The 27768-nt window shown below is 42.4% G+C and overlaps 1 protein-coding gene across 1 annotated transcript; it reads right to left on the bottom strand.

The window, feature by feature from the left end:
* Window positions 1-493: 493 nt before the first annotated feature.
* On the bottom strand, window positions 494-25996 carry CDCP1 (CUB domain containing protein 1). Its single transcript, XM_002196972.5, has 9 exons — window positions 25813-25996; window positions 13192-13395; window positions 11542-11898; window positions 9897-10265; window positions 7471-7698; window positions 6419-6799; window positions 5741-6106; window positions 4436-4517; window positions 494-3252 (listed from the first exon to the last, which is right to left on the bottom strand). Exons 1-9 carry the CDS (start codon window positions 25886-25888, stop codon window positions 2802-2804), a joined length of 2514 nt encoding a protein of 837 aa, XP_002197008.5. The 5' UTR covers window positions 25889-25996; the 3' UTR covers window positions 494-2801.
* Between the last annotated feature and the right edge of the window lie 1772 nt (window positions 25997-27768).

The raw sequence follows: 27768 nt of genomic DNA on the forward strand, positions 1-27768 counted from the left end.
AAAAATCCCCAAAAGAGCAATCAGTATGTACTGATTCCATGAGCTTATATTTAGGACAAAATGGGCTCCATACAGTTCCACATGGGTCACTGCTGGGCTGAAGGACTGTTCATAAAATGTGCTATTATCCCTGAAAATAAATTAATTTTGAATTCAGTTTTATATGTCAGTTGGACATAAATAAATTACAAACATCTCAACCCTACTGAGAAGCCACTGAACTGTTTATTTTTATATGAAATCTACAAATATTTTACAACCCTTCTCCTCAATGATCTGAACACATGCCTTTAAAAACAGTCATTAACAGCATATCACTGGCTATGCAAAAATAAGGACATGCACAGAGAGCAGTTTATTATCCCAGGAAACCAAGTTCCCTAGAAACCCCTTTCTATTGTCCAGGGTGATGGCATAGCTACTAACAGGCAGACACCAAAATACTTCAGCCTGAGTTCACACACACACACACACAAAAAAGGAAATACATTCGTTATTCCGGTTGGCAGTAACATTATTATTTATTTATTTAATAATAAAAAAAATTAAGTCACAACGTAATGTAAAACAACTGAAATCTATGCCTGAACTCTTTCTTTAAACACACCAAATAAGCATAGTGAAAGTCAACCTTAGGCTGGGGACATCTGTAAACTAAGGTTTATACTGCCACATGAAATGCTGACTTAAAACAGAACACATAAAAGTATTAGTCAATAAGAATCATATTCTCAAGGATGAAAAGGCTGTGAACAAAAGCCCAACCTCCATTATGTTTTCTTCATGTTGGTTACAAAGAACAGGAACTAAAAATTTCATCTGAAGAACTGCAGAAGTTGAGCTAGAGGGATGAGAAAGCCTTGAATTTCTATTACAGACTATTCAATAAAACAGAAGTGAGGAACATTGAACAGACAAATGCACAACTGGACTACTCTGATAAAATAATTTTTGGCAATTCAGTTATCTGAGAACACCTGATACCAGTATTGCAGAAATCTTCTTAAGTTCTCAAATGACATCAAAATGATCCAGTACACTTTGAAATACGTGATCCCACTGAGTAGCCAGAGATCTAGGGGTACACATTTCTGTATTGAAAGTGATAAAAATGTGCAGGAAGATACCTGAAACAATTAAAGGCACTTTTAGCTAGCATGTCTTTTGATATATGCTACAGCAAACTGTGTCAGGTATGACATTATACTGAATTGTGTAGAGGTCCAAACAGTATTAACACACTGTTAAATACACACACTTGACCAAATAGTCAATGAGCAATGCCAGCATAATTAACACAGGAAGAAATCCACACTTTCACTTAATGTAAACAGTAAGGTTTCTAATAAAGGCATTTTAATTTTAAATATTATAATATGTTTAGCATCATTGCATGCAACACCTGTCTAAAAGTTTAATGTCACTGTGCATCACTAGGCCAAAACAGCCACGGTAAGGTATTTGGAGACCCAGTCGTTGAGTCTAGTGCTGCTCACAAAATTACAAACACACTCAGTAAACTGCACACCTGATATAAAAGGCAACTTCATTCCCACAAGGAATCTGGCCTTCATGTTGTCAAAGGCACAGAAACTGAGGGGCATACAGCTAACTACAGCACTTAAAATGAGACCTGATTTCAAGAGACACCTTTCAGGGGCAGCTAGACAACTGACGTGTAAGTTCTGCCAGAAGTCAAGAACTCTCCCCACCATCATAACAACATGGCTGCTAAATTCAGACTGATACACCAAAAAAAAAAAAAATTTAAAACATCTAGGCTTTTCTTATGAATTCATTCTTTGAATTTCAGAGATATCAGCTGCTGTAAACAATTTTCTTTACCCTGTATTTTAAACCTTAGTAACAAGTGAAGTAAAAAGCACTGGTAAACAGCTGAATGACCACATCATTATTTCTTTATTGAATCCTAACTCTCACTTGAACCAAAAGTGCAAGGTATTAGTAAAATGTGAATGTCACAGGCACCTGAACAGAACCACAAATTGGTTTACATTTGAAATTGTTTTTGTCAAAGAGCAAATAAATAGTCTTTGGTGTAAGCTCACATGGTGCAATCCAAGCATAACAACATCAGCTGAAACTTAGAGAAAGCCCCTAACTTATCTTCTGAAGGAGAAGAGCCCAAGCTCAAATGACCACACACACTTACATGCATGGAGCTCTTCCAGTAAGCACAAATGGTCTTTCACTACACTCACACAGCCACTGCCATGCTAAATCTGATGGATTTTCAAGCTGCAAGTGATGGAAAGGCCAGTCACCTTTGGTGAGACAGTAGCAGATCGCCCGGACATGTGCAGCCTGGAGCTGCCTTGAGACAGTCTGCATCTCCTAGGAGTCATGCAGTCTGCATCTTCTAGGAGTCACTAACCAACACTCAGACAAATAATGGTTTGTGAGAGGAGGAAATACTGGACAGAACATTCTCCCCACTACCAGTGTCCAGTTTTAAACTGGTGGTTAGGAATTAAATTTCCTGATGCCCATGTAGTAGAAAGCAGAAGCACAGCTTTGGCACCTGTTTCACAACCAGTCCTGGAGAGTCCTGACTGATACTGAGTTTGCTAGGTGTTCACTTTAAAACTAAAAGCTATCAACAGCTGAAGTGAAAAAAAAAAAAAAAAAAAAAAGGACAAAAAACAACTGAAAACACACACATGAAACAAAACAAGATAAAAACATATTTAAAAATAACACTCCTCTTCAGTATGTTTTTGTCTTGGGCCACTGTCCTTACACCTGTGTTTCCACAGGAAACTGCTATATCTGTCATAAAATTACTCCACTAAACCATCCCGTTCCTTATTTTCCAGCAAGGGCATATTTGTATCTCCCTTATTCTTTTTATTTGCATCTCCATTGTCCTCTGACTGCCCTGATTTCTGATGAGCAAACGTGTAAGTGTCTTGGTCTGTGTCTGTCAGGGGCAGAGGTTCCTCCTCGGTGTTAGAAGAGCGTTTAATGTCTTTTCTAAAGGAGAATGGAGGTGGAGAAGGTGGCAAGCTACCAATGGGTCCATCAAAAGGCCGGTAGACATCGACTTCTGGAGAGACTGAGCCATTGCACTCCTTCAGTAAGTGTCCATAGACCACAGCATCATCAATAACTGCATAGACATGAGACTCATTGTTTTTCCTCTCTTTTCCGAATAAACCTTTTCTTCCAGGCATCTGGGTGTTCACATTACTATTGTACACTCCCACCATGGGATTCTGGGTTTTCTTCTTCCTGTTACAGAGGTGAAATTGTCAACAGATTAAAAACAACACGTCTGGCATGTTGGAACTCAATAACAACACCTTCTGCTCACTCATCCCAACCATACAGTGTCAGGCTGTCTACCTGGATTAAAGGCTTTACTTGCAATTTTGGGAGAAATATCTTTGACATTCTTTTTTAACAGAGCAGAAAAAAACTTCATGCTATTTGGTTACCCACTGCTGCTCTGCTGACGCTGAAGTTTGCAAGATTAATTCCAATGGTCTCCCAAGCACTGGGGCTCTGGCTGTGCACTGGACCAAGTCCCACAATATCCACTGGTATTAGTAAGACCCAGAGACCATGAGATCCTCATAAAAACATGGCTCTGTTACTGAAGACAAGACAGTGTGTCAAAATGAAAGTATATGAATTTTTCTTAATGATATTTTCCTGACTGACTGACCCTAAATTGTAAAGAACAAAGGCTGAACTTAAGATTTTTAAGCCTGCATTTATAAAGTCTTTCCTGTGGGGCAGGAAAATGTGCTCTTAACTGCACTAGTCACCATATTGCATAACTTCATTCCAGCTCTACAGCTTCAGGACCAACCACCTTGACAGCACTGAGCATACATGTATCAGAAAGCCCAGGCTACCAATGACTTCAGACTCTGCTCATATGAGCAATGCCATTGCATGTAAGCTTTGCACAACTCACTTCACTCCCCAGGGGCTCATCTCACAGAAAATTGCTCCCACTTGATGTGCAAACTCCAGAAGTTGCTGGAGGCTGTGCAGATGAAAGAAAGCTCTTAGTGTATCTGCATGAGTTCACAGCTTGTTTGAACAAAGACCTGAGTGGAGTCTTGCATGTAACAGCCACATTCATTGGGATTTCATGTTGCAGGGACTTCTGAGGAGGTCCAACCAACACCTGCCTCACAGTACACCAGAAAGCCTGCACTTAAGGCCAAGGTAAGCAGTGCTCTGCAGGTTGAAATAATGTGACTCTGGGAATACTGCTCTGCTCTTGAAGTTAGTCAATTTAGAGTAAAGCAGCATTCCCAGGGTCAACACTACTTCCACTGTGCCTTCCTCATGCTTTAGATCCTGGTTCAAAGGATATCAACACATGAAACAGAGGGCCCAGCAGCTCTCCCAAAATACCCTCTTGAACTGATAAGTTACACATGCTGAATTATGAACTTACTTCTTCTTAACACAGCACACGGCCAGTCCAATCACTGTGAGAACTCCAGCCCCAGCCACCACAGCAAGTATGATTCCAAGGTCTGAAAACAGACAAGGAACAAGGACACTGAGCAAAAGAAGGAACACCCAGCTTTCTCCTAAAATTTGTCTGGGTTTGAACCCCTTTAAGAGTTTCTAAGCATAGCAGCTGCTGGCAGAGCGGGAGTTCCTAAGCCATGCTTGCCACAGGGCAACACAAGCCATTTCCAAGAGATTGGAGGCCAAGCAACAACAAACTCCAGCTGTTGACAGTGGAGCACAACCAAAAAATCCAACCAAACCACCCTCCTCCAAGAGTTTTTGATACAGCCCATGCACTGCTAAACTTACCTACAGTATCTCACACATCTCTGGCTGAATAGGCAAAGAAGAGATGAAAGCACAGAAAGAAACAGAGAAGGACTCAAAAGAAATAATACTGGCATTTCCACAGATTCCCCTCAGAACCATCTTTCCACTGTAATAGACAGGTCGTGTTGACCTGGGGTTTTCCAGGACTCATAAAATTGATTAGGGAAGTCCAGGCATAAGCAAAGAAAAATGCTGCAAGTTTCAAAAGAAGCACAGATTGAAAAAAAGAAGATCAAAATATTAAAAAGTGCAAATGTGAAGCAAATTTACATAAGCAAAGCCTACCCTAAAAATGCCCCCTCATCTTTAAAAAAAAAACCTGTTTATATTTCAGGGAGATGAAAGAGAACAAGAAAACAGAATTTGCTGGTAGCAGTTAGGGCCCAATCTCCATTAAATGGTCAGACCTGTCCTAGGGAGGATTTCTAGCTCATGTGAACACTGAGACTAATTGAACTGCTAACATGAAGTGAGGACTACTTGAATGAATAACTTAGCATAATCAAATCCCAAGTTGTTCACTAGGTCTGTGACCCTGGAAGGCAAAAACATCACTTGATCTTATTATATATTCTGTCTGTTATCTCCATTTTAAAAAGCTAAATTAATTTTTTTTTTAATGAAATCTGGTCCTACCTTGATCCTTGCCATTTCTTGTGTCAATGAAAGAAAACCCAGAAACACACCTCCTCCCCGCCCCATAAACCGTACCACATTAAAATCCCTCCTTCCTCCCCAGCTCCTAGAAACACCAAGCTGAAACTCTCTGAAGTTTTCGAGGGACAGACTTTTCCAAAGGCAGGAATCTCACAAACTGCCTACACCCAAGGAGGACCATCATCCATTACTGTTACCTCAAGGAAAAGCAAGAAAACAAGCAGAAAACAAACCACCACAACCTTACAGGACTCACCTATCTGCTTGTCAGCAGAAGTCACCCAGAACTGCAAGGCCAGCTGTGTCTTATCCACAGGTCTGCAGTTGGAGACGTTCACCCAGAAGCTGTGGAGCATATTTCGGGGCTGGGGCAGGAGCTCATCCTCACGGCGCACAATCTCCTCTGCTCCCAGAGTCTCTTCCTTGATGTTGACGTAGGCACGGCCCGTCTCACAGGCAACGCCCATGCGGTCCTCAGAGAACCCGAGGCGGGCAGTTTGCTTGCTGGGCACAACGATGAACCAGGATATGGAAACGTAAGGAGGTAAACCATGAGGCCAGTTGGGAGTCTGCAAGTAAACTTTAGCTTTTGGATTTGGACTCACAGTGAATATGCACTCATCTGTAGCAAAGGGAAAGAAGAAAACTTAGTTTCGATAATTATTGTCCTTTCCTACATCAGTGTTATCACAATAAATACAGACATACCTGCAGAATTTGCCACAATCAACTATCCACTACCTAGAATACAAAGCTCCTTCTCTCTTCCCAAAATAAACCATATTACTGGTTCATATAAAGACTGATTCTAGAGTCTAGTCCTACAGCCATTGCTAAATAATTGAACTTTTAATTTCTGTTTATCCATAAGTGCTTTAATAAGCCTATTGAAAGATCACTGTACAACAAAGTAGTATTAAATACACTACCTTACCTTTAATATGTGGCACAAAAGACACATTCAAATCCTGAGGGATAGACTCATTGATGAATCCTTTACCAAATGTTTTTAAGGATATGGTGATATTATTCCTCATCTGAATCTTTTCAATAGATCCACCCGGACAGAATATACCAACATTGAGCTCTGTCTCTGGGGTGGCACTAACAATGCTGTAACCATAGCTCGTGTTGCACCTCTGCTCTTGGACACGTTGCTGAAGTTTCAAGGACGGAGATGTAATTTCTATGTTGATCATATCAGTGGCCAAGAGCTTCCAAATAAATGTATGCAGTCGAATTGGCAATCGGGTAATAGCCTTAGGCACTGAAAGGGAATAGATCTTCCTCTGACACCAACGAATATCCATACAGCCTGCAAAAACAAAAACAAAATCCCAAGGGCTGGGCATTTCTTGCAAATGAAATACCTGGGCACACGCAGAGTACTATCAGGTCTGCAGACCCAGATAAGCATCTACCTAGAGAAAATATCCTCTCTTAGTAACCTTTATCCAAACGTGTATTGTTTGTATTTAAAGAGCTTTCCTTAACAGGTGCAGGACACCAAAGAAACAAATATATTCACTCAAGACATACCTGCTGACTGAGACATTGCTGCAGACTAGTCAAGGTACAGATACTTCAAGTCTCTTTACTACCTGTAGTTGAAACCATTGGGGAAAATCCTACATCAAGGAGACATGCGTGCAGAACAAGATGCACTCCTGATGGCAACCTTGGTCCTGTATTTTCATGAGCAGATTTATGGCTCTCTGGTTCTGTTTCCATATTTTGCAGTGACTTAGGTGACTTCTATCTCTTCTCTTTTAGGAATAGCTACGCAGTTTCTATTCTTAAAGGCAGAATGATGTACTGAACAAGGTCACCTCCAGATTCATTGTACCCATCTCCCAGCTGGCCAACACCTGGTTTCCAACCTCAATCCATTTAAAGCAAAAGCAATGGAGCAAGTTTGGCTGACCCCTGGGGAAAAACATGCAAAAGCATTCCCTAAGGAACAGCATTAAGCCACTTTTGTAGTACCTATGCCTTTTTCAGCCGTGATCCTCAGCCGGGACAAGTCCTTGCACAGAAAGGAGATCTTGTAGACGGCACCAGAGGTTAAAGTCAAGACACGGTCACAGGTGCGAGGATCCTTGCAGATCAGGCATATGGGTTCAGACATGAGGGGGATATGGCTGGGCCACCCTTCCGAGTGTATTGTCACAGTCAAGTTCTTCTCCTTGCTCAGGTCGACCAAATGGGTGACATCTGCAACAAAAAACACCCCAGAGCAATTACAGCCAAGAAGCACAGCATGAAGTAGAACTTCCTTCACCTCTTCTCATCCCGTTATATGAGCAGCTGTTACACCAAATACTTGGAACATCTGGAAGGAGAAAATAGAAGGAAAGAGGAAAAAAATGCAAGTGTAGTTCATAAAGATTGACTGTCATGTGGAAAGATAGGTTTTGAATCCATGCAACATCCTGATGCTGTTACTAAGACACTTATCTCTGATGCCAAAGAAAGCAAGCAGCCAAGTGGAAGCGTCTTTGCCCATGGCAGGGCAGTTTGGAACTGGATAATCTTTAAGGTTCTTTCCGACCCAAACCATTCAATGATTCTACAAAGGACAGGGGGAAAATAGTATACACACATACTCTATTACTACTCTTCATTTTCTGGTTTTAGCTTTAGCTACAGATCTCAAAGTCATACACAAAAGTGAATAAAATAGCTTTCTCCTGTGTGGGAAATCAGGCAGACAAAAAGGCAAGTGGTCAAATGGAATTATCCAAGTCACTGGCACAACCAAGCATGTAACCTTGGACTCCTACTGCAAGGTTATAACTTTTCAGAATGTTTTTTCCTGCAGCAGCTAAACACAGGAAGAGTCGGATCAAGAAGTTATTGTGACTGGAAAGGGCTATATTTTCTTCTTATTTAATGACAAGTACCACAAACAGCTGTGGAATACCCAAATGTTTGGGAAGTTTAGAGAATATGCAGATAGCAATGCATTTTTAATAAGAGCAATGATGCAGATGGTAACCTGAGGGCTGAATTTGAATCTTTGATGGAACTTATATAACTACAAAATCAATCATTAAATCCTATAAAATCCCTAGAGAAACCACTGTTGTCTCTTAAATCCAAACGGTTTATTACTTGCATTTCATTCACAGAATGACAACCTGGTTTTAACTTTTTACGTGATTATCATCTTGTCTACTGAACATAAATATATTAAAATTCCTTTTGCTTTCCAAAGAAGAAGGGAGATAAAGTTGATTAACTGAATATAATGCTTTCATTCTGTCTAGCTTCCAAGATGCAACACACAATAAATGTAAGCAAACCCAATTTTGTTAACAACTATTCTGTGAGGATTTGCTGTTCATAAATGGAGCCAGGCTAGACAGACAAAGAACAAAGAATTGTAACCGTGAGATGCTACAGATCCTTTCTGGCTATGTGACTTCAGGGCACATTCAAACCTTATTCTCTCTAAAATTACTTAGAAAGCCTCTAAGTAGCTCCTGACACAATGGCAGTCAAGTGTGGACTTTCCTTCACCTGCTCTTCTGCAGTGAGTACACCTTGATTATTAACCTTCACCTTGAACTGAGGTCAGAGCTGCAAAGCCAGAGGTTAAATCATTAACTCCATGGTTCATTACCTAGACAGGCCTTTTATTTCCGTTTTTAGAGAAACGGTCTGATATTACAAGTCATTGTGCTAAAGAAATCAGAATTTGAGGCTAGAAAACAACAAAAAAATCTTTTTCTCAATGTAGAGAACGAAATGTAAAAAACATCCAAGTATGTAGGGGATATTGTAAGTGGAATGTCTTACTGACAACTTTTGTGTTTAATGTGACTTCTTCACACTTGTTGATGTTCAACCTCTCTAGGAAGCAAAATTAAAACTCGAAGGAAGAAAGGAAGGGAAGACGCATATTGATGCCATTAGTAATACAGAGACATTTTGCATCTCTCAATTCACCAGTTAATGCCACAGATCTTGCTACCTACCATGACTGCAGGTTTCACCTTGTTAGGTGCAACTGTTCAGGCAGGAAACAAAAAAACAGGTTCACACTTTAAAGAATGATCTTTATCTCATGTCTGAAAGCAAAACTGTTAAAGGCATTTTTCAATTACATGATTCAAGTGCTGGAAAGAGGAAAGGAGTCTCCATTTTTAAGTTACGGTGTAAAAAATACAGCAGCACTAAATACTCCATTGCAAATTGCAAATTTCAACATTGCTGCTTGCCTTGCTGTATGGGTGGCCAGTGGTACCCTGGTCAATAAAACAGGCCTCAGTGTTGCTTGGCAACCTCTTTAAACTCATAGAGCGACCAAAGTTCACAGAAAATAACAAAAAAGAGTATTTATCTCCCTTGTGGTGCTCAGGCCAGACATCTGTAAGCGAAAGCAACAAAAGGGGAAGGCAGGTACTTACTCTCATCAACCTGCGGGTGCTGAACGACAACTTGGAAGAGCAGGCGAAGAATGCCCGGGTTCTGGGCATCCTGATCACAGCCCTGCAGGGACATGTTGAAACTGCCAGCAATATTGGCAGGCTGGCTGTCGCTCAGCTTGAACACCTCCGGGTTGCTGGGGGAGCCAGGAATGTAGTACTCCACCCTCTCCTCTTTCCTTTCGCAGTTGGAGAGGCTGTAGTTGTGGAAGAACACGCTTGCTCTCATGTTGGGAGGAATCACAAACTGCCACGTCATGAGCTCGTCTTCTGGAAAGCCCAGCGGGTAGTTAGGGGACATCAGGGTGACTGAAGACTCCCCCTTCAAAATGGATTCAATGATGGATAACCCTAAAACAGGGAGGGAATCACAACATATAAAACAAGTTCCAGTTACTGAAGACACACTGGCATATCTAGTACCCAAGAAGCAGAGTTTTTTTATTTTGACAGTGAAATCACCCAATCCACCTACAGGTTAGGTTATTACAAAACACTCAGACTGAAACATATACTTAGGTTGATTCTTATGTCTTCAGTTAGGGAAAAGGTAAAGAATGTATTAATACTGCATTTGCAGTTTAGCGGGTTAACCTTTCAAGCACATGGACAGACAGGCCTTTATTATTGGCAAGGCAAGATCCTAATTCCTATTTCTACATTTGGACTTGCAAGAGCAAACACACAACCTGATAAATGCTTCTGCTTCACTGGATTTTGGGAAACAAAAAATGCAAGCTTTTATGGGAGCATGTAGCTCTCTTTACAAAAACCTCCTAAATTTAACAAAAGCACACCAGCAAAAATCCTCAAATAGGGCATAATAAAACACAAATGTGAACGGTGCAGGCTGCGTAAGACACTTTATCCTTGGATGACTCTTGGCAGTGTGAAGCTGGGTACATAGAAATTATGGTCCCACTCTAGGACTCCAGTGATGATGTGCAAGTGTGAGGAGTGCCAGGAATTACAAAACAGTCATGTTCTAGAAGCTTGAACCTGGACCAGGTTTATTTTATAACTGATAGCAACAACACTAGAATTCAAGTGCAGAGCAAGATTTGTCATGAGATCACAAAGTAACCCACTGATTGCTGTATAATATTCCAGATATTTTAGGAAGATTATTACACAACAGTTTATGTTATTGTGCAGGTTGAAATAGATAAATGTATTTATGCAGCCTCCCGTGCCTTCCAGGCACTGCTTCACCTTTTCCCACAGTCCTCTGCAGAACAGAAGTATTGGTTTGAGGCTCCAGAAGTTAAAGAAACTTTTTTAAAAGAAGCCCAACTACACACTGCAACCAGCAAAAAACTCTCTGGCTCATTCTAATTATACTACCTAGTCTCACCTAGCTGAATGCACAAAAACAAAAAAGCAGGTATGTTTAAGTTTTAAGAAGTTTAAGGAGATTTAAAATTATTAATGTACTTAATCAAATACTTTGACTCCAGAAGAACACCATCTAACTAAACTAAAGATCATACAACAATAGATTGCAGAAAAGATGAAGTAGAAGGGAGTTAGGGATAGCAGCACCAAAACTGCAAGTTTAGTGGTGAAGAAAGGTTGAAATAGGTTCTGCTGCAATCTGCAGAGGGCAGCTGCACTACTCTGTACTCACGTTTTATGGAAGCCCTGTTGGCTATGTTGAAGCCTGAGGTGGTGAGAGGCAAGTGCCATGGGAGGTGCAGGGACATGACAACTCCTCCCAGCAGTTTGATGCGAGACACGGAGCCATTCCTGCAGAAAGTGCCAATGTTGACCGTGGCCTTATCAATACAGCTGTTGATGTTGTAGCTAACGGAGTCTGGGCACGTCTCTCCTGGTTCAATCTGTCTTAGCCAGGAGGTAGAAAATTTTAGTTCAAGTCCAGCTTTTGTACTTGCCTTCACGTCCCAGATATAAGTCCTGTTAAGGCGAGGTAGCCCCGGCGGGTAAAGATGAACATCTCCAAAGGGACATGGGCCTGACACACAGTCTAAATGCAGAGAGAGAAGAGCTGTGATACATTCTGGAAAACATTCCATTAAATGGGGAGTTTGATACTTCCCCTTCCTTGCTATTATCACAATTTTTTGGTTGCACTAATCTTTTTCCTCTACGTGCACTAAAAGACGCTCCTGTAACATGGTCACAGGCTGTCTCCAAACAGGACTCCCAGCCCACAGAATAGACAGGATAAACCTGCTTTAGTCAGGCTGACTAATAGGAGGGATTCATTGTCACTAGTATTTCACCTTGTTTGCTGAAGAATTTAGAAGGTATTTAGTGAATAGGGCAGAGTATGAATGGGCAAAGGGACAAATGCAGTATCAAGAGAGCTGGAATCACAGACCTAGAGAATCCATTTTATCCCATGTCCCCCAAAGAGTTCCTGGCAAATCATTCATCTTTAAATTTTTTACTGCTTGCCATGAACTATTTTTGTTCCCTTGGTGCCCAGATGAACAAATGCCACTGCAGCATTCTGGGGGGAACCCAGAAAACTTTCATCTTGAAAATCCAAGCAACTGATTGATACTCAAAATAAGTAACTTAAATCCATGTCTAGGCTTGAACTTAAATGAAGAAATATCACAAGTGTATCTTGCAAATATATGAGATATAGTGAGCGTTACTATCTGCATGAATCATATGAAAAAATTCCAAAACATGAAGAGAATTATCTTTGAACATCACCCCAAAAATAAAGAAGATGTTACTAAAGACTGAATACCCAATGAAGTTTGCGATCTAGTTGAGAAGTAGCACATGTTCATGCCATTAAAGAGTACATACACCAGGGACAGCATTCAAAGCAGAAGAAGCTTTAGTTACACTTCTGAATTTACAGTTTCTTGATTTCAATAACATTCATTATTGATAAAGAAACATGTGCAGGTCTTCAATATTTCTGTTGTCCTTGTAGACACACCAAGCTGTTCATCAAATACATATTATTATAAGTGTTCAGAGGCTTTTGACAGGAACAAAAAGATTCTTTGATGGGTTTATAAATCATGGTAAAAGGAAAGGCAGAAAGGAATTAATGCAACAAACTGCCTTCTAGCTGTTTCCAACACAGCCAAGTCAACATTAATTCTGCCAGTTGCCATACAGACTTCTTCAGCTTGCATAGCTGTAGCAGTCATTCAAGGTTATTGATCAGTGCTCAAAGATTTCTCACCTAAGATTATGGCAGATACCTTAATACAGCAGCAGGAAAAAAAAAGCACATGATTTTACCAGAGGAAAATTACCAGTGGGGAAAAATCAAAAATCTGTATCTTACCAATATTTTTCTGAATTTCTGTGATGAAATACTTCTCTGGAGTACGACAGGTGAAGGTAAAAGTCACATTCTCCCCAGGCTTTATCTTGAGTTCAGACATGATAACATTTTTCATACGGATTCGACAGCTTTGTGGAAGACCGGGTTTCAGTTTAATCGTAACTGTGGTGTTGTCTGCTTTATGAAGAGAGATTGTAAAGGAAGCTAAGAAAGAAAAAATACATAGAACAGAGGTGTTTTGTTACTAGCACATATGAGTAACACCAGGCTCTCCACACAGCCCCACAGATGCCACAGTGTCCAAATATTAGCATCCACTTCTCAGGAGCCTCTGGTGTTGTACCAGCAGAAAATACCTCCTCTTTTCCAGCACAGACAACATAAAATATGCTTGCTGCATGTGCCCAGGAGAGGTATACAGGGAATTTGTGCACAATCTGTTCTGCTCCAATTTACCATACCAGTGTAATTTATTTCACATTTAAAAAGTAGCTCAGCTATTCCTTCCAAATTTTTGTTCTCCTGATTTTTGTTTTGAGTTTGTTATCACACAGCCTGCTTCATTTCTGAAGGCACCCATCAAGTCACGACTCAATTCAGGAAGTTTATTCAGCAGCCAAACAAAAAAAAAAAAGAGCTTCAACTTTAATCACAGACAATGGTAACAGATGAATTTGTGGGTGTACCTCAACAATTACTGCAGGCCAGATGAGGTATTCCAGCAATACCAAAAGCACACACCAACAGATATTTTTAGGTGCAGTCATGGCCCTCTCCTACCCACCCCACCCTTCACAACTCATTCCCTGAAGGTACTGGATGCCTGTGCAGTGGCCCTCACCAGCACAGAACACATCTGTGGCCTAAAACAGATTGTGTGTGCTTGGATACCTCCTCTCCATCTCTGCCATGACCATCATTGATTCACAGCTTTTGGGAAATACTTCACAGATTTCCACCTATCCTCAAGTACTGCCAGATGCAGGAGCAGCTCTCACAGGACATACTGGGGCCACTGAATAAACTGCTTGTTGAATAATCTTTTATTTTATCGGTAGCAGTTCATTAAAAAAAATGACTCAAACCTGTCTTCTAAAAATATACAGACAATATAAGACACCAGAGAGTACTTACTGGACGTTTAAGATGACTATTATTAACTTCAGTTGAATGCTTAGCAAATATTGAGGCCAGCCCTGGCTGAAATAAGTGAAGTTTGCAGTGAAGTCAACCATACCCCAGCCCCAGGCGAAAATCTGAGGACAGGACAGACAGTTTTCTGCTGCTTGTTTTCATTGCTCTCCACTCCTTATTTTAGTGTATGGAAGACAAAATCACCAGCACAGAATCACACAGACAATGTCTACAGCACTTGGACTTTTAGTGTATATGAGTAAAAAAAAAAAAAATCACGCATTTAAAAAATAGTAAGAGATCTAGAAATAAAGGTAGGTTCAAAAACATCTCCGCCTTGAGTGCGACATCACACAGGGCTTCATTACAAAGCTCTACCCACTTGCCAGTTGGGAATCCTCTTGCTCATTAACCTCAATGAGAAAAGATTTGTGCTGGCAACCCAGCAGAGCAGTACCCTGAGGGAGCCCCTGAAGCCATTCCAATTACCAGGCAGCATGTCAAGAAGGTGTAGGAGAACAGCTGGCTCACACACATCTGCAGGATGCCCCAGGCTCTGTCCAACTGCTCAGCATCCCTGGAGCACCCGTCTGGTCCACACCAGCTGCTGCTGGTGCAGGGGTGACAAGGATGCTGATCAGATCCTAGACATGCAGGGGCTCACCTGGTGGGGTTGTGGGGAATGGGGCTGAACACACCACGGGAACCCTCAATCAGCAGAGCCCTCTAATGGCACACAGGCACATCAGAGACCCTCAACAAATATACCCAACCCAGCTCAAAGCTTCAGTCATCACAGCTGCTGAAAGCAGCTTATTGCATTAGTGGCTCAATTTCACACAAAAACCATCTGTTCTATTGAAGAGAATTTGAAAAATCTCCTAATTTTTACAGGATTCTCACGCTATTGCAGGGCCTGACTTTCACTGCAATGCTTTGCAAAAGCCCCGGGGACCAAGCAAGTCAGCATGGTCCTTCCTTGCCACTGGAAACATTGTGGGTCCAGATTTGGCAACACCAGGCATCAAAAACCCCACTGCTAGGGGGAGCAGGGCAGAATAGAGTACTAGAGCCCGTCATGTGCTTATCTGAGTTTTGCTGGTCTTGAGCAGCCTTTCTAGCTTTGCTACACAATCTTGGAGTCAAAAGACTTAGTAAGTCCTTGGAACTGCCTTACCTATTTGCCTCCAGGATCAAAGGTTTTAAATTAAAATCTCAAACACCACGAGGCTTGCCAAATTGCAGCACATATTTTAAACCACAAGTTTACCAACCCTCTAATACCATTATTGAGTATCTGTTTACTGAGTAACTTTCCTACAGCATTTAAGTGACAGGACAGTTCTCTGACCTGAGAGCCTACACTGCGTTCTCCTGCTTCTTCCAATGGCTGGCACACTTTACATCTGCGTTTCTGCCTTAGAAACGCTTTTGCAGAGGTTTTCAATACGGATTTTCCCGAGGAAATAAAAAAGATGATGGTGTAGCCTGGGAAATGCCTGTACAATGACCTTCTAAGCACACAGGGGACAATTGCAGGGGCAATGTCCATGGGGTGGGGAAGAGAGTAAAGCTAAACAAGCAGTCAGTGCTGTTCTTCAGTGCTGCTTCCAACTTAGCCTAGAGTTCTATTTTCAATACCACCGGGAACTTTTTGGGTTCTCTTGGGGTTTTATTTTACAACTCTTAGTGCACAAAATACCTTTGACCATGATATTCATAACTTTTCTAGTGTTTAAGTCATCTAGATATGATGTTTTAATAACATAAACCAAATAATTAATAACTATGGACAAAAGACATTTATTTCTTGCACAAGGTAATTGTCATACTCATCTTGTAAGTTTATACATATTACTGAAAAGCCTGTTTCTAACTCTCTAGTCAGTTATCATTGTTCCTTTCCCCATCCATGGTACAGCACAAGCCACATGGCCAACTGGGCAGGGCAGAGACCAGGACCACCAACAGCCAGCACTCCTCCACCACATGCTGGCACATGGCTCTAATTTTTAGTCATGAAGATTAAGTTCAAGCATAGCCTTAAACAGGTGACTAGTTTTAAATCAAAAGAAATACACACCCTGAGCCAAAACCAAAGAAGAGAAATTTTCAACACTTTGAAATAAGCAAAGGATCCTACAAGGTCAAAACAAAGTATCCTCTTCCCCAGCCCCTGAAACACCCAAATTCGGCTGCTTTCCCAAATTCAGAAAAAAAATTTCCCTTCCTCTTGCTGACTTCATGACCATATAATCATTCTTCATTTGATCTCTCTGTAAGAATACCAAATATTTGTCAGGTCAATATTGTTTTCCAGCATAGATTTATCTCACTCCTCAGCTTTGCTAAACAGAACCTGCCCAAAATCACAGAAGTGTTTTCAATAATCAATATATATATATATAATCACAGCAGGAGGCAAGAAGGATGCAGATCTACACCAATTCAGGCCAGCAAAGTTGCCTGCTAGAAGCCCACATAAGAACAGACAACTTCTATGCATAAGCAGTTTGCCCAGATGAAAATCCACAGATAATAATTTTGGCCAGGAAATAAGAGCATGGTGCTGTAATGCCAACAGCAGGCAGCTGCTAGGGATGTACCAAGCTGCATTAGACCATCAAATCTAACAGGAAAAGTAGAATAAAAGAATCACGCGGGAAGTATATGCTGTGATCCCAAAGCCATTAAAAATAAATGAACAAATGGCTAAAATCCCCCAAACTACAGCCACACACGAGCAGCACGACAGAGGGATGAATTAAAGAGCACCTTCATTGGAGAGCTTTTATAAACACGAGTGAGTCTCCTCATGACTCACAGCAGTCTGTCTTTGTCTGTGACTCCCACTGCATGCCTTTTTATTAGGATTACCCGTAACTGGACACAATTATTGAAAAGAAGCAATTTCCACGCCTTATTGCTGCTGCACAGGGATGACACACAGGATATCCAAACCACCATGAGGAAGCATTGCCAAGCTGGATCTCGTCTCTGACTATACAACAATGGAATCGTTCAGCTAGAAGATGTTAGAGGTAAAGCCTGCAGTCCTGAGCTGGTTCATAGCTGATGCAGACAGCTGATCTCACCCTATTCTTTTTGCCTCTAAGCAATTACAGTTTTGCAGCCTCACTTGGATATTTCATCAACTGCCCTAATCTCAATCTACACCCTCCCTTCCACAATTTTTCTACTGCTCATCTTCATTTCAGAATGTGCCTTCATGAGAGTTTTCTCATCACAGCATCCCTCTATTACTAGTGTAATGCCCCTCTCTGCACAAACACAGCTTTCTTAATAGGATGATATTTCCAAACTGTTATGTTAGTGCTCAGAGCGCTTCCACTGGGGTTAGAAGCAAACTGCATAGCGTAAAACAAGTTAAATCACTCCAGAGAGTTGAGCCTAAATTTATTTACCGTGTTTGCATCTAACAAGCTAATAGTAATTTTAACATGCACATATAAATGTCAAAAGGACATTTTTCCTGGGAGTGCAATGTAGAAGACAGCTGGCAAATAGTCAGGGCAGTAGCACTCACACAGAGTGTGTGTACGTATACACAAGCAAAGGACTTGGCAGAACAGCAATTTATATGGCTATGTAAATGCCTTGCTATACAAAGCAGGAGCTAGAACAGAGTCCAACTAGTTTTGGCTTGACAGCTGCATTTTATTGCAGTAATTTACCCATAAGGATCTATGGATTGTTCCACAAGACTTGACTAGATGGATTAAAACAATCCAAAGAGCCCCAGGGAGAACAAGAAAACAAAACCTACAATCCCAGATCTTAATTTATCCCAGAAATATGTACAAAAACTGTTAGTTTGCTCATTCCAGTATAATCACGGGTTTGTTCCATGACTGCCATTTTTACCGAAACCCAGCTGATGGGGCTGACTCAGCCACCATTCATAAGCTGAAGGAGCTGGGCTGCTGTGCAAGACGAGTAGCAGCAACTTGCTCTGATTATGAAATACCTGTATCCAAACCCCTGTTCTGCCCAGGGGGATCTGCAACCACACAACCAACACACCTCTCCAGAGAACCCGCTCATTCCCTGCTGGATATTGTGCCACCAGCCTGGGACGAGGACAGCACAGGGATGCTGTTTGCCTCCACCACTTGGCAGGCTCTCCTGGAGGCTCACTGCCTCTTGGAGCCCCTGCAGGGATGCTGACCTGCAGGCACACTCAGAGCCTGCTGAGCTTATTCCACTACACATAATCTGCTGCAAGAGTTATGGCAAGAGAGTGGGAAGCAAGGGGTATAACACAGTAACTCAGAGTGGTGGTGCATCACCTCACCACCACACTGAATTCACACCAGTGAATTGCATCACAATTCACTGCACAGTTCACTCGAATTGGCCAAAAACACATCAAGGAATATTTAAAAGAGTAAATGCCTCCCTGCTTTGCCAACTCAGTTGTCTTGCACCTGTCTTAGTAACAGCTTTGACAATTTGAGTCCAACTCTCCAGTTCAACTGCAGTAGCCAATTGCCTAAGCATCATCCACTCCTCCAGTCTCACCTGACACGTAATCCAGGTGACTGCCTTCACAGTCTTCAAGCCATTAACAAAGTTAGTCAGGGACACACACACACTGTTTGGACTCCCCTCATCTCCTGAACAATGCTGTGAGCAGCAAAAGAGAGATCACAAGTACCATCACAAACTACAGCCAACTCTTCTTCATTTAAATGTAAACTACTTTCTACATTACATGATTATCTCCTCATATTTGGACCTGTCTTCCACCACCACACTGGACAGGATATGAGGTCCATATTTTGTGAAAGGATTACTTTCAGGGAATCACCCAGCAAATTACAGTGATAAAATCTGCAAAGCTTGTAGCTCAGAGATAGATGCTGCAAATAGCAATTATGCCATGGTAACCACACCTCAGGAGAGGGCTCCAGGGGGAGAACACCCATTCCTCAGCCAGCACAGAGCAGCCCCCTAATGATGACTGATTGTTTGAACTGATAGCCAGGACGGGGATGCAAAGCAGGCGAGAGGTAGGTGTTTTCCTCCTTATCAGGGAGGAAGGGCAGACACTTCTGACATAGTGATGTTACAAGCCGTTCCAGCACAGCTCACGGAAGAAGATCTGTCAGCACCCCAGGCCAACAAGGTTGCTTACTCAAAAGTTGTTAATTCATTAATTTGTAATGCCTAACAGGAATAAAGTACCTTCAGATTTAAAATAACTGAAAAAAAGCCCCAACAATTATACATTTCTGAACTTACACAGCTTTCTCTAGAACCTTTCTGGAAGATAATTACGACAGTCATATAACTCATGCAATAGACTTTTTAAAATAAGCTTTTTTTCACCACAAATGGGTGGTGACATTTGTTGACTCTCAGCTGCCTTTTCCTAATGATTATTTTACAGGTATGAAGTGTTGTTGATTCTGTAGAGGTGAGACGGAGAGCTCAGCAAACCCTATCTATGAGCTGACCACCAGCATACAATGTATAAAATGTTCGACACATGTGTCTGCACAGTTTGAGGAGAAAATGTCACACTGGCTGGAGGAACATTGACACCACACAGGTCTCTGCAGGAGCCTCCCTTGATCAAAGGTATGTTTGCTTGCACAGTTTTTTATCCCTACCTTGATTTAAGCCAGCAAGAGGACAAGATCTCAGAGCATGTCTGAGCAGCTCTTCAGTCTTGGCTCTGGTTAACAAAGGTGTAAAAGCACATTTCGCAATCAGGGATCCCTCCCACACGAAACATCCTGCCTCAGCTCTTAGTCTCTCCCTTCTGAGGAACTCCAAATCATCTCTTTCCACTCCTCAAAGCTTGCTCTCTCCTCTGTCTCACAGCCAGGGACTCAGAAAATCCAGGATCAATTCCAAAATGCCAGCATTATCCTACCTACCAAAATAAGAGTTTGAGCTGACATCAATTAACCACACTCACTTTGTTCCCCAAGAAGGCAAAAGGCACAGCTCAAAGCAGGCTGCCCCATGGCACCCTTGTGGGTGGTGTTAAAAGGTGTCCAATAGAATAGGCAAAGTAGAGACCCTATCCCTGGTACAGGAGATAAGATTTTTTTTTTTTTTTTAAAGATCACTTTCCACAGTAATGGCAGCCTGGGCACTCACAGGCAGACTAGATCTTACTAACATACTTGAAATGCATATCTACTAGACACTATGGCACAGTTCTTCAGCTGAAGGTCTTCCAGGAGGTCCCACCAATACTATCCACACCAGGCAGGCTCAGCTGCAGGCAAAAACCTCGCCTCTGTCACCAGCCAATACATAAACTCAAGATGTTGCTCTGCTCTGGCTGTAAAAGCCAGCAGCCAGCAATGTACTAAGTGCAGCCCAGCCCACGTCCTTTCCTTCACACCCTGGTGGCACAAGCAGATGTGAAGCAAGAAGAAACTGTATGGTAACATATGTAAGATATTCGAGAAGTTTACAAATCAAGGGATGGTGACCTGGCTCTACTGGCCGAATCCTAATAAGAGAGCACTAAGTCAGCAGCTGCTCTTCAGGAACTGGTTAATAGTTTGGTTCCAACAAGCCAACCCCTGCTGCAGTGGGTGTTGTCCTCTCCAGAGCTGAGATTTGACAGAGACACCTGAGCAGCACCAGTGAGTTGGATGCTGCCCCAGAAACTGCTGGAAGTGCTTTGTTAAAGTGATATTGTTAGTTTTTCCCCTAGTCAGGCAAATGTTTATAAATTACAGAAATTATTAAAGGTGCATATTTTAAAAAATATTTTAACAGAAGGTTACAAGAGTAGTCCAACAAAAGAGCTCATTTAGATCAAAACTTTTCCCCATATTCTCTGACTAATACATGCTTTGCTGCAGCTGAGTCTTTCTAGGAGCTCTTCAAGGACACCAAGACCAGAAAACATCCAAAGGGAGAGCTCCAGCGGGCACCCAGGAGAGAGCAGGAGGACTTTGCTGCTGTAAGAGAACTTCTGGTCAGCTGAGCTCAGAGGCACGTTCCACCCATGGCAGTGGTGAGCAGCACCCAGCTTCCCCCACAGCCCCAGGAAAAACGCAGCACCACCACTGATCCCACCCTGACCACAACACAAAGGGGCACAACTCCAAACATATTCACTGCTCTTCTGCCCAGCACTTGATGAAGGTCATGCTTTGCCATCAGCAATTATGAAAAGCAAATGAGAATGGGATCAATACAGAGAAACTGGTGAAGAAAGAGCTATTCAGCCATCATCTACACTAATCTGCAAACCCGCCATGCCTCTGTCACCCACATCTTTAGTCAACACAGGTAAAGCCAAAAGTATCTTTACTTTGCTCTCAGCATAGGATGGTTCCTCACGCTATTTCCAATTTGAAATATTTCTGGAATGCACTAAGTGCAAAGTTGTTCAGCCTCTGCCCAAGACTGAAGGTTTGGCAATTGTGGATCACAAAGCTTTTCATTTAACATATGGTGATATAAATATCAATTAGGCTGGGTGACAAGGGCTACATTAATAAACTGAACCCCAGAAACATTTATTTGTGAAAATACTGCTGCTGCTATTACATATTTCAATAAGTCAGATTATTTTTCAGTAGTTTTCTCCTACTCTTTTTTTTCTATTCCAACATTATTTGTAGATAAGATAATTTATATAAGCAATTAACAAGCCTGAGTACAACTGAACCAAATGATACTGGATATCAGGCAGGGGAAAGGTTCTTCCCTTATTTCATACAGCAAGCCCTGATTTCTGTCTAGAAACTCTCATTGCAGCATAGCAGGACAATGTACAAAACTGTAATAAAAATGAGAGGAGGACAACTTTCTAGCTAACAAAAAACTTCCTCCATGTCACAGGTCCATGGTGGTACTCTGGACATGAGATTCATCAGCCTCCAATCCTCTCACCTTGTTTCTCCCTTGACTAGTCCTTTGCCTTGAGTCGGTGCCAAGAAATAATCCTTTTCAGCATGCTTTCCCCTAATTATTTTTTGGCTGATGAGCCACCACATCAAGTGACAACCCCAGGCACAAAAAAAATACCACCCACCTAAGGAGCCAGGCTCAGGAGCTGGATTACCACATCCCATTTCTTCTCTCATGAGCCATTTTGTAGCTAAGTGGCTGCTATTTGTTGGTGCTTCCAGTTTTGTGTATGAGTAAGCCCAGGACCAAGAGTACAGCTCCTAAAGAAACTTCATTCACACAACTCCAGAGACAACAACCTTACTGAGGATGTCTAGGGGGGAGGCATTCAAATGGGTGGTAATTTGTGCTGCTATGGACAGTAAATTCAGCTCAGTTTATCAATCCTCAAATATTTTCACATTCCCACCACCTCACACACTCAAACCTTCCCATCACCTTTACATCCCTTCAGACTTATAGACACATGAAAAACACAGACAACACTCACCTCTTAAAAAACAAAATTTCAAACAAAAAGTTCTGGAATGGTGAAAAAAAAAAAGAAGGTATTTTCTGGTAAAGAATTTAAGGTCATAGTACCAGAACTGAGACACACTATAAATAATTTACTATAAACACATTAGTTCTAGAGAATAAAAAGTTAGCACTCCAGACTGATCATGGCATAAGGCAAGCAAAAAAAAACCCAAAAAGTTACAGCACATGTACATTGGTTGTAGTCTTAAAAGGAGAGGTTCTCAACTGAATGAACAAATGGTGATTCAGAATGGAAATAATCCAGTTTCCACTGACTTTCAGAGGAGAACAAACACAGACGTAATTTATATTCTGTCAGAGCAGCAGAATGACCCTGCTAACAGCTTGGGGGTTTTTATTTTATTAAGTGAAGCAGCTTTACATGTTAAGACTGACGTGTGACTCAAATCAGCCAGTTGCCAAGAAAAAGATAACTGTAGGGTAGAGCAAAAATCAACATGTCGCTATCTCTAAATTCACTTATTATTACAATGACATTTTAAAGACAAAGCCCAGAATACATATGCAGATTTTATCACATCCATAAGAATACTTTAAACCTGAAATGTTTATGTTTCATAGACAGCATAGAAGCCTGATTAACTTCATTATTAGTGCCTCAAAGAAACTCATTTTTATTTGGAAAACATATTTGCAAAGGTCAGATATGCAATACTGCATTCACACTCCCACAGTCGTGCACAGCCAGTACACCAAATACTTCTTTCTGTAGTTTTCCAGCTATAAGTTAGAACCAATCTTTCTTGAGAGAACCAAGCTTGATAATTTACACATAAAGTTGCAGCTCAAGAAAACCTACAAGCTCCTCTGAGGACAATGTGACCAGCCACGCTTGACCTACACCTTCCTACAGGAACACCGCTATAATACTGTACCTGCTGGGAAAGGGTGGACCAGGGGGGTGAGAGGAGAAAGAACTTCGCCAAGGATGACAAGAGACACCTTTAGAGACAGGCACACCAAAATTTATAGTCGTCCCACCAGAGCATCACCACTCCCCAGGAGGAGCCACGTGTGCCTCATACACATCCCACGTGTACATTCAGCCTAAACCCGGCCTCGCTGAAAGGGAGGGAGCTGCAATCAAGGAAAGGGAGGCAGCCAAAACATAGCAACAACAGAGCCAGTCCCAACGTCAGCACCAGAGCAACAGGAACTCTTTAAAAATTACAAACTACACAGGCGTGCAGAGTAAAATCTTAACCTGAGCTGTCTTGGGCTTTCGGGACAAACCTTTGCTCAGGGAAAGGTTCCTACAGTTTTGGTTGTGCAATAACAGCAGTTCCCACTGGAAGGAAGGACACACAAAGTCTCACGTGCCAACAAACCCGTGAGGGCACCACTCCCCTCTGCCTCGTGTCCCGTTCACACCATCCCAGCCTTCAGTCTGCCAACCCATGCTGCCAAGATAGCTGAGACTCAGCTGCTTAGCTGAGACTAAGCCACCTCTTTTTTGCGGGACCGGGAATTCTCAAAGAGGAGGAAAGCACCATGTTAGAGAGTTTGAGAAGTTGACAGAAGACCTGGCACACAGGAGTGGTGGTGCTTGTGCAGACCTGTGGGCAGAAGCCTGTGGTTGGGAAGGAAGGGACTGAAGGAAGTAGGAAGAGGAGCCACCATCAGTGGCAACAAACCACTGGGTCTATCAGTGGTGTTTTGTGCAACTTCACTGTTACCGACTTTGCTTTAAACAGCACCTTCAGGATTTGCCAAAGAGCAAGGCTAGAGGGTGGGGAGCTCTTTCTGCCATGTTCCTCTAGATTAAGCTCAGATCCTTGGACCGTCTACCTCCCCTTGCTTCTAGTGTTGACCCATCTAAGGTTTTAATATTTGTTTACTCTGAAAGCAAAGCAGAATTATTAAACAGCATATTTTCTTCTTCCTTAGAAGAGGCTTAGAGAGGCAAATTGCTGTTATTCACTCAACTCAGAGGCAATACATTAAATGCAAGTATTTTATTTAAAAGACTGCACAGCTTGAAATTTAAACCTCAAGCTGCTCAATTTCAACGGAAACATTTTGTGTGTATTGTTTATGATAATAATGGCCTGAGCTCCACTTCAGCAGAAGCAGTGCAGTTAAAGGTAATAGAAATACTAAAAAGGCACAAATTTCATATCAGACTCTTTAGGTAATTTACAGTCACTTCAAATACCTCACCAATTATTTTGTACATAAGGACTCATACTTCAAGAGCCTTTAAAAGGACTACTGATAGCATTAAGCAGACTGTTTAGACTTGAGGATGGGCATTTTTCGCAATCAAGCAGCTTTGGAAATTGAAGAAAACACCACACACTGTCCCTGTATTCATAACTGGAATTCTTCTGGAGTCGCACACAGGGTTAGATACATGGGATTTCAACAAGCATCCAGGAATTTCAAGAGTTGCAGAGCTGGTAGTGAGCATTAAACCATCTAACTTGGCTAGGCATATAAGCCATTCCATTTCCCTGCATCTACAGTTCACCCGTGGTTCTATATAAATAATACCATTCTCTGCTGAAAAACTCGGGCAACTGCACAATCCGACACAGAACACAGTCCAGGCACCTTCTGCTCTTTACAGAGAATTCAGCTGCCCCTGTGCCGTCCAAGGAAAAAGACTTCGTGAAGTTACTTGCATAATCAATGCTCCAGCAAGCAAGGAGGTAAAGATCAAGTAATTCTTCTTGTTGGCATTTTCAAAGAGAAAGAAAAGTTCTGACTCGAAGTGCTGAAACTGAAATGTCCCACCGCACAAGTATTACGGACGCGTTTCTACCCCACCACTTTTAAATAACTAATAGTTACTAAATCAGCAGCAGCACACGGAGACAAAGGCAGAGTCCCCAGTCTCTCGCCCACGGTGCCGCCAACTAAAGCGAGCCGGGCTCAGCCGCGCACCAGGCGGGTCCCGCCGCCCCGGGCAGCCCCTGAGGGGCGGCGGGGAGGGGATGGCAACTGAGCCCCGGGCGGGGGAGATGGGGCAGCGGGGCGGGGGTAGGGGGAAAGGAGCCGAGGGCGGCGGGAGCCGGCCCGCCTTGTCCCTGTCCCTACCTTCCCGCGGGAGCAGCTGCGCTGAGGCGGCCAGGAGCGCGGCCAGGAGCGCGGCCAGCGCCCGGCCCGCCGCCATCTCCCCGCATGGGCCCGGCGCCGAGGCGGGCACGGGTCCCTCCGCCGCCGCCGCTTCCTGCTCCACCTCGCACCTGGAGGGGCGGGCCGGGCCGGCAGGTGAAATCCCTCCTCTTCCTCCCGCCCGCTCGGCCCCGCCCGGGCGCTGCCTCCGGCCCGGCTCCGGCCCGCCGGGGTGGAGCCGGCTTGGCGGGACGCCAGGGATGCGGGTGCTTGTCCGAGAAGTTATTCCTGCCCTAAACGCTTTTCCCTGCCCATTCCCGACATCATTTACACTTACCGAAAGGGCTCTGAGTTGTCGGTCACCAAGTTCCCCTCTCCCCCTCGGTGGTGTTACCGGGTAAAGAGCCCCTTGTCTGCCAAAGCATCTCTGAGCTTCAATGCTTAAAGGGAGCATAAAGTTGGGGCCAGACCTTTTTACCCAGACAAGGGGTAATGATTTTAAACCACTTTGGCAGATTCAGACTAGATATTAGGAAGAAATGTTTTGTGATGACAGTGGTGAAACACGGGCAGAGGTTGTCCGGAGAAGTGGTGGATGCCCTATCCCTGGGAACATTCACAGACAGATTGGACAAGGCTCAGAGCAAGCTGATCTATTTGAAGATGTTACTGCTCATTGCAAGGGATTTTGACTTGATGGCCTTTAAAAATCCCTTCCAATCCAAATTATTCTGTGTTTGGAAGTGCCATGTTTCAGGCAGAAGCAGGTTCCTCCCAGCAAACAGTGGTTTGTATCCTGCTTGTTAAATATTTGGAGACTGGGAAAACTGAGCAGAAACCATTGTGACATAGTCTGGAGTAGATGTTTGCCCAATGACTAAATACCTTACTAACGTCAGACGGCTCATCTCCTAGTAATCCCATGTACGCTCCAAGTAGACTTTGGGGCATTTGTTTCTCTGGCAGTATCATTACAAAACTCCAGTACATTTATACTAGCCCACAGCAGCACCTGGCTATTATAGAAATGTACGGGAATGTACACAAGAATATTCAGAAATTCACAGCCAAATTTAAGACTGAGCTTTGGAGAGAACTCTTTGCTCTTGCTGATTTCAGCTGGCAGTGAGGATACTCAGCTCTCCTGGGAGATCTTTATCCGTCTTTTATAAATAAATCTATTTTCCAGTGATCTTCTGAATAGTATGGTTTTTTTACTCATCTTAACAAAGAATAAGCAATTAAAAGAAAGTATATCTAGCAAAATACATCAGCCTTTAGAGGATAGTGCTAACAAGAAAGTAATTAAGTGCTTATATGACTGCAGAGAAATGAATGGATAGGAGTTTTACATTCACACGAGGGGAATAGAGATTCTGAGGGGCTCAAATCAGATCTAATGCCACGTCATTAATTTAAGGCGATAGGGGAGGTCTAGAGTTTTTATTTTCTTCCACTGGAGAAAGAGGAAAGTATTTAGTTGATGTTAATTGTGTTTTATCAGATTTCCCATCTTCATAAAGTTCAGTATTTTCCCACAAAAAGTAAATCTTATCTCAGCTTTATATTACCTTACTTTATATTACCTTCTTCTCTCTTTTTTCTCCCCAGTATCTAAACATGGAAAAAGCTTAGACTTCCTAAGAAGTTAGACTACCTAAAATGGATGTGGGTTTATGTCCATTACAAATCTTAATAGTACTTTGTCATTTGTAATTCTGATGTAGGAACACAGAACCAGAAACCACCCACTGTCTGGCTGCTCTTATGTTGTCCTCAGTCTTCCCAGTGGTTTGCCAGAATTTCCAAACAGAAACATCACCATCTAATCCCTTTGTAAGCTCTGTGAACATTTGCTGGCCAGGCTAACATCACCGCGGTGAGACAGCTAAGTTCAGTTGCCTCTGATTTGGAGCTGATGTGCTGAGGGACAAGTCT

The sequence above is a fragment of the Taeniopygia guttata genome, chromosome 2 (assembly GCF_048771995.1).
Source record: "Taeniopygia guttata chromosome 2, bTaeGut7.mat, whole genome shotgun sequence".
In the NCBI taxonomy this organism is placed as follows: Eukaryota; Metazoa; Chordata; class Aves; order Passeriformes; family Estrildidae; genus Taeniopygia; species Taeniopygia guttata.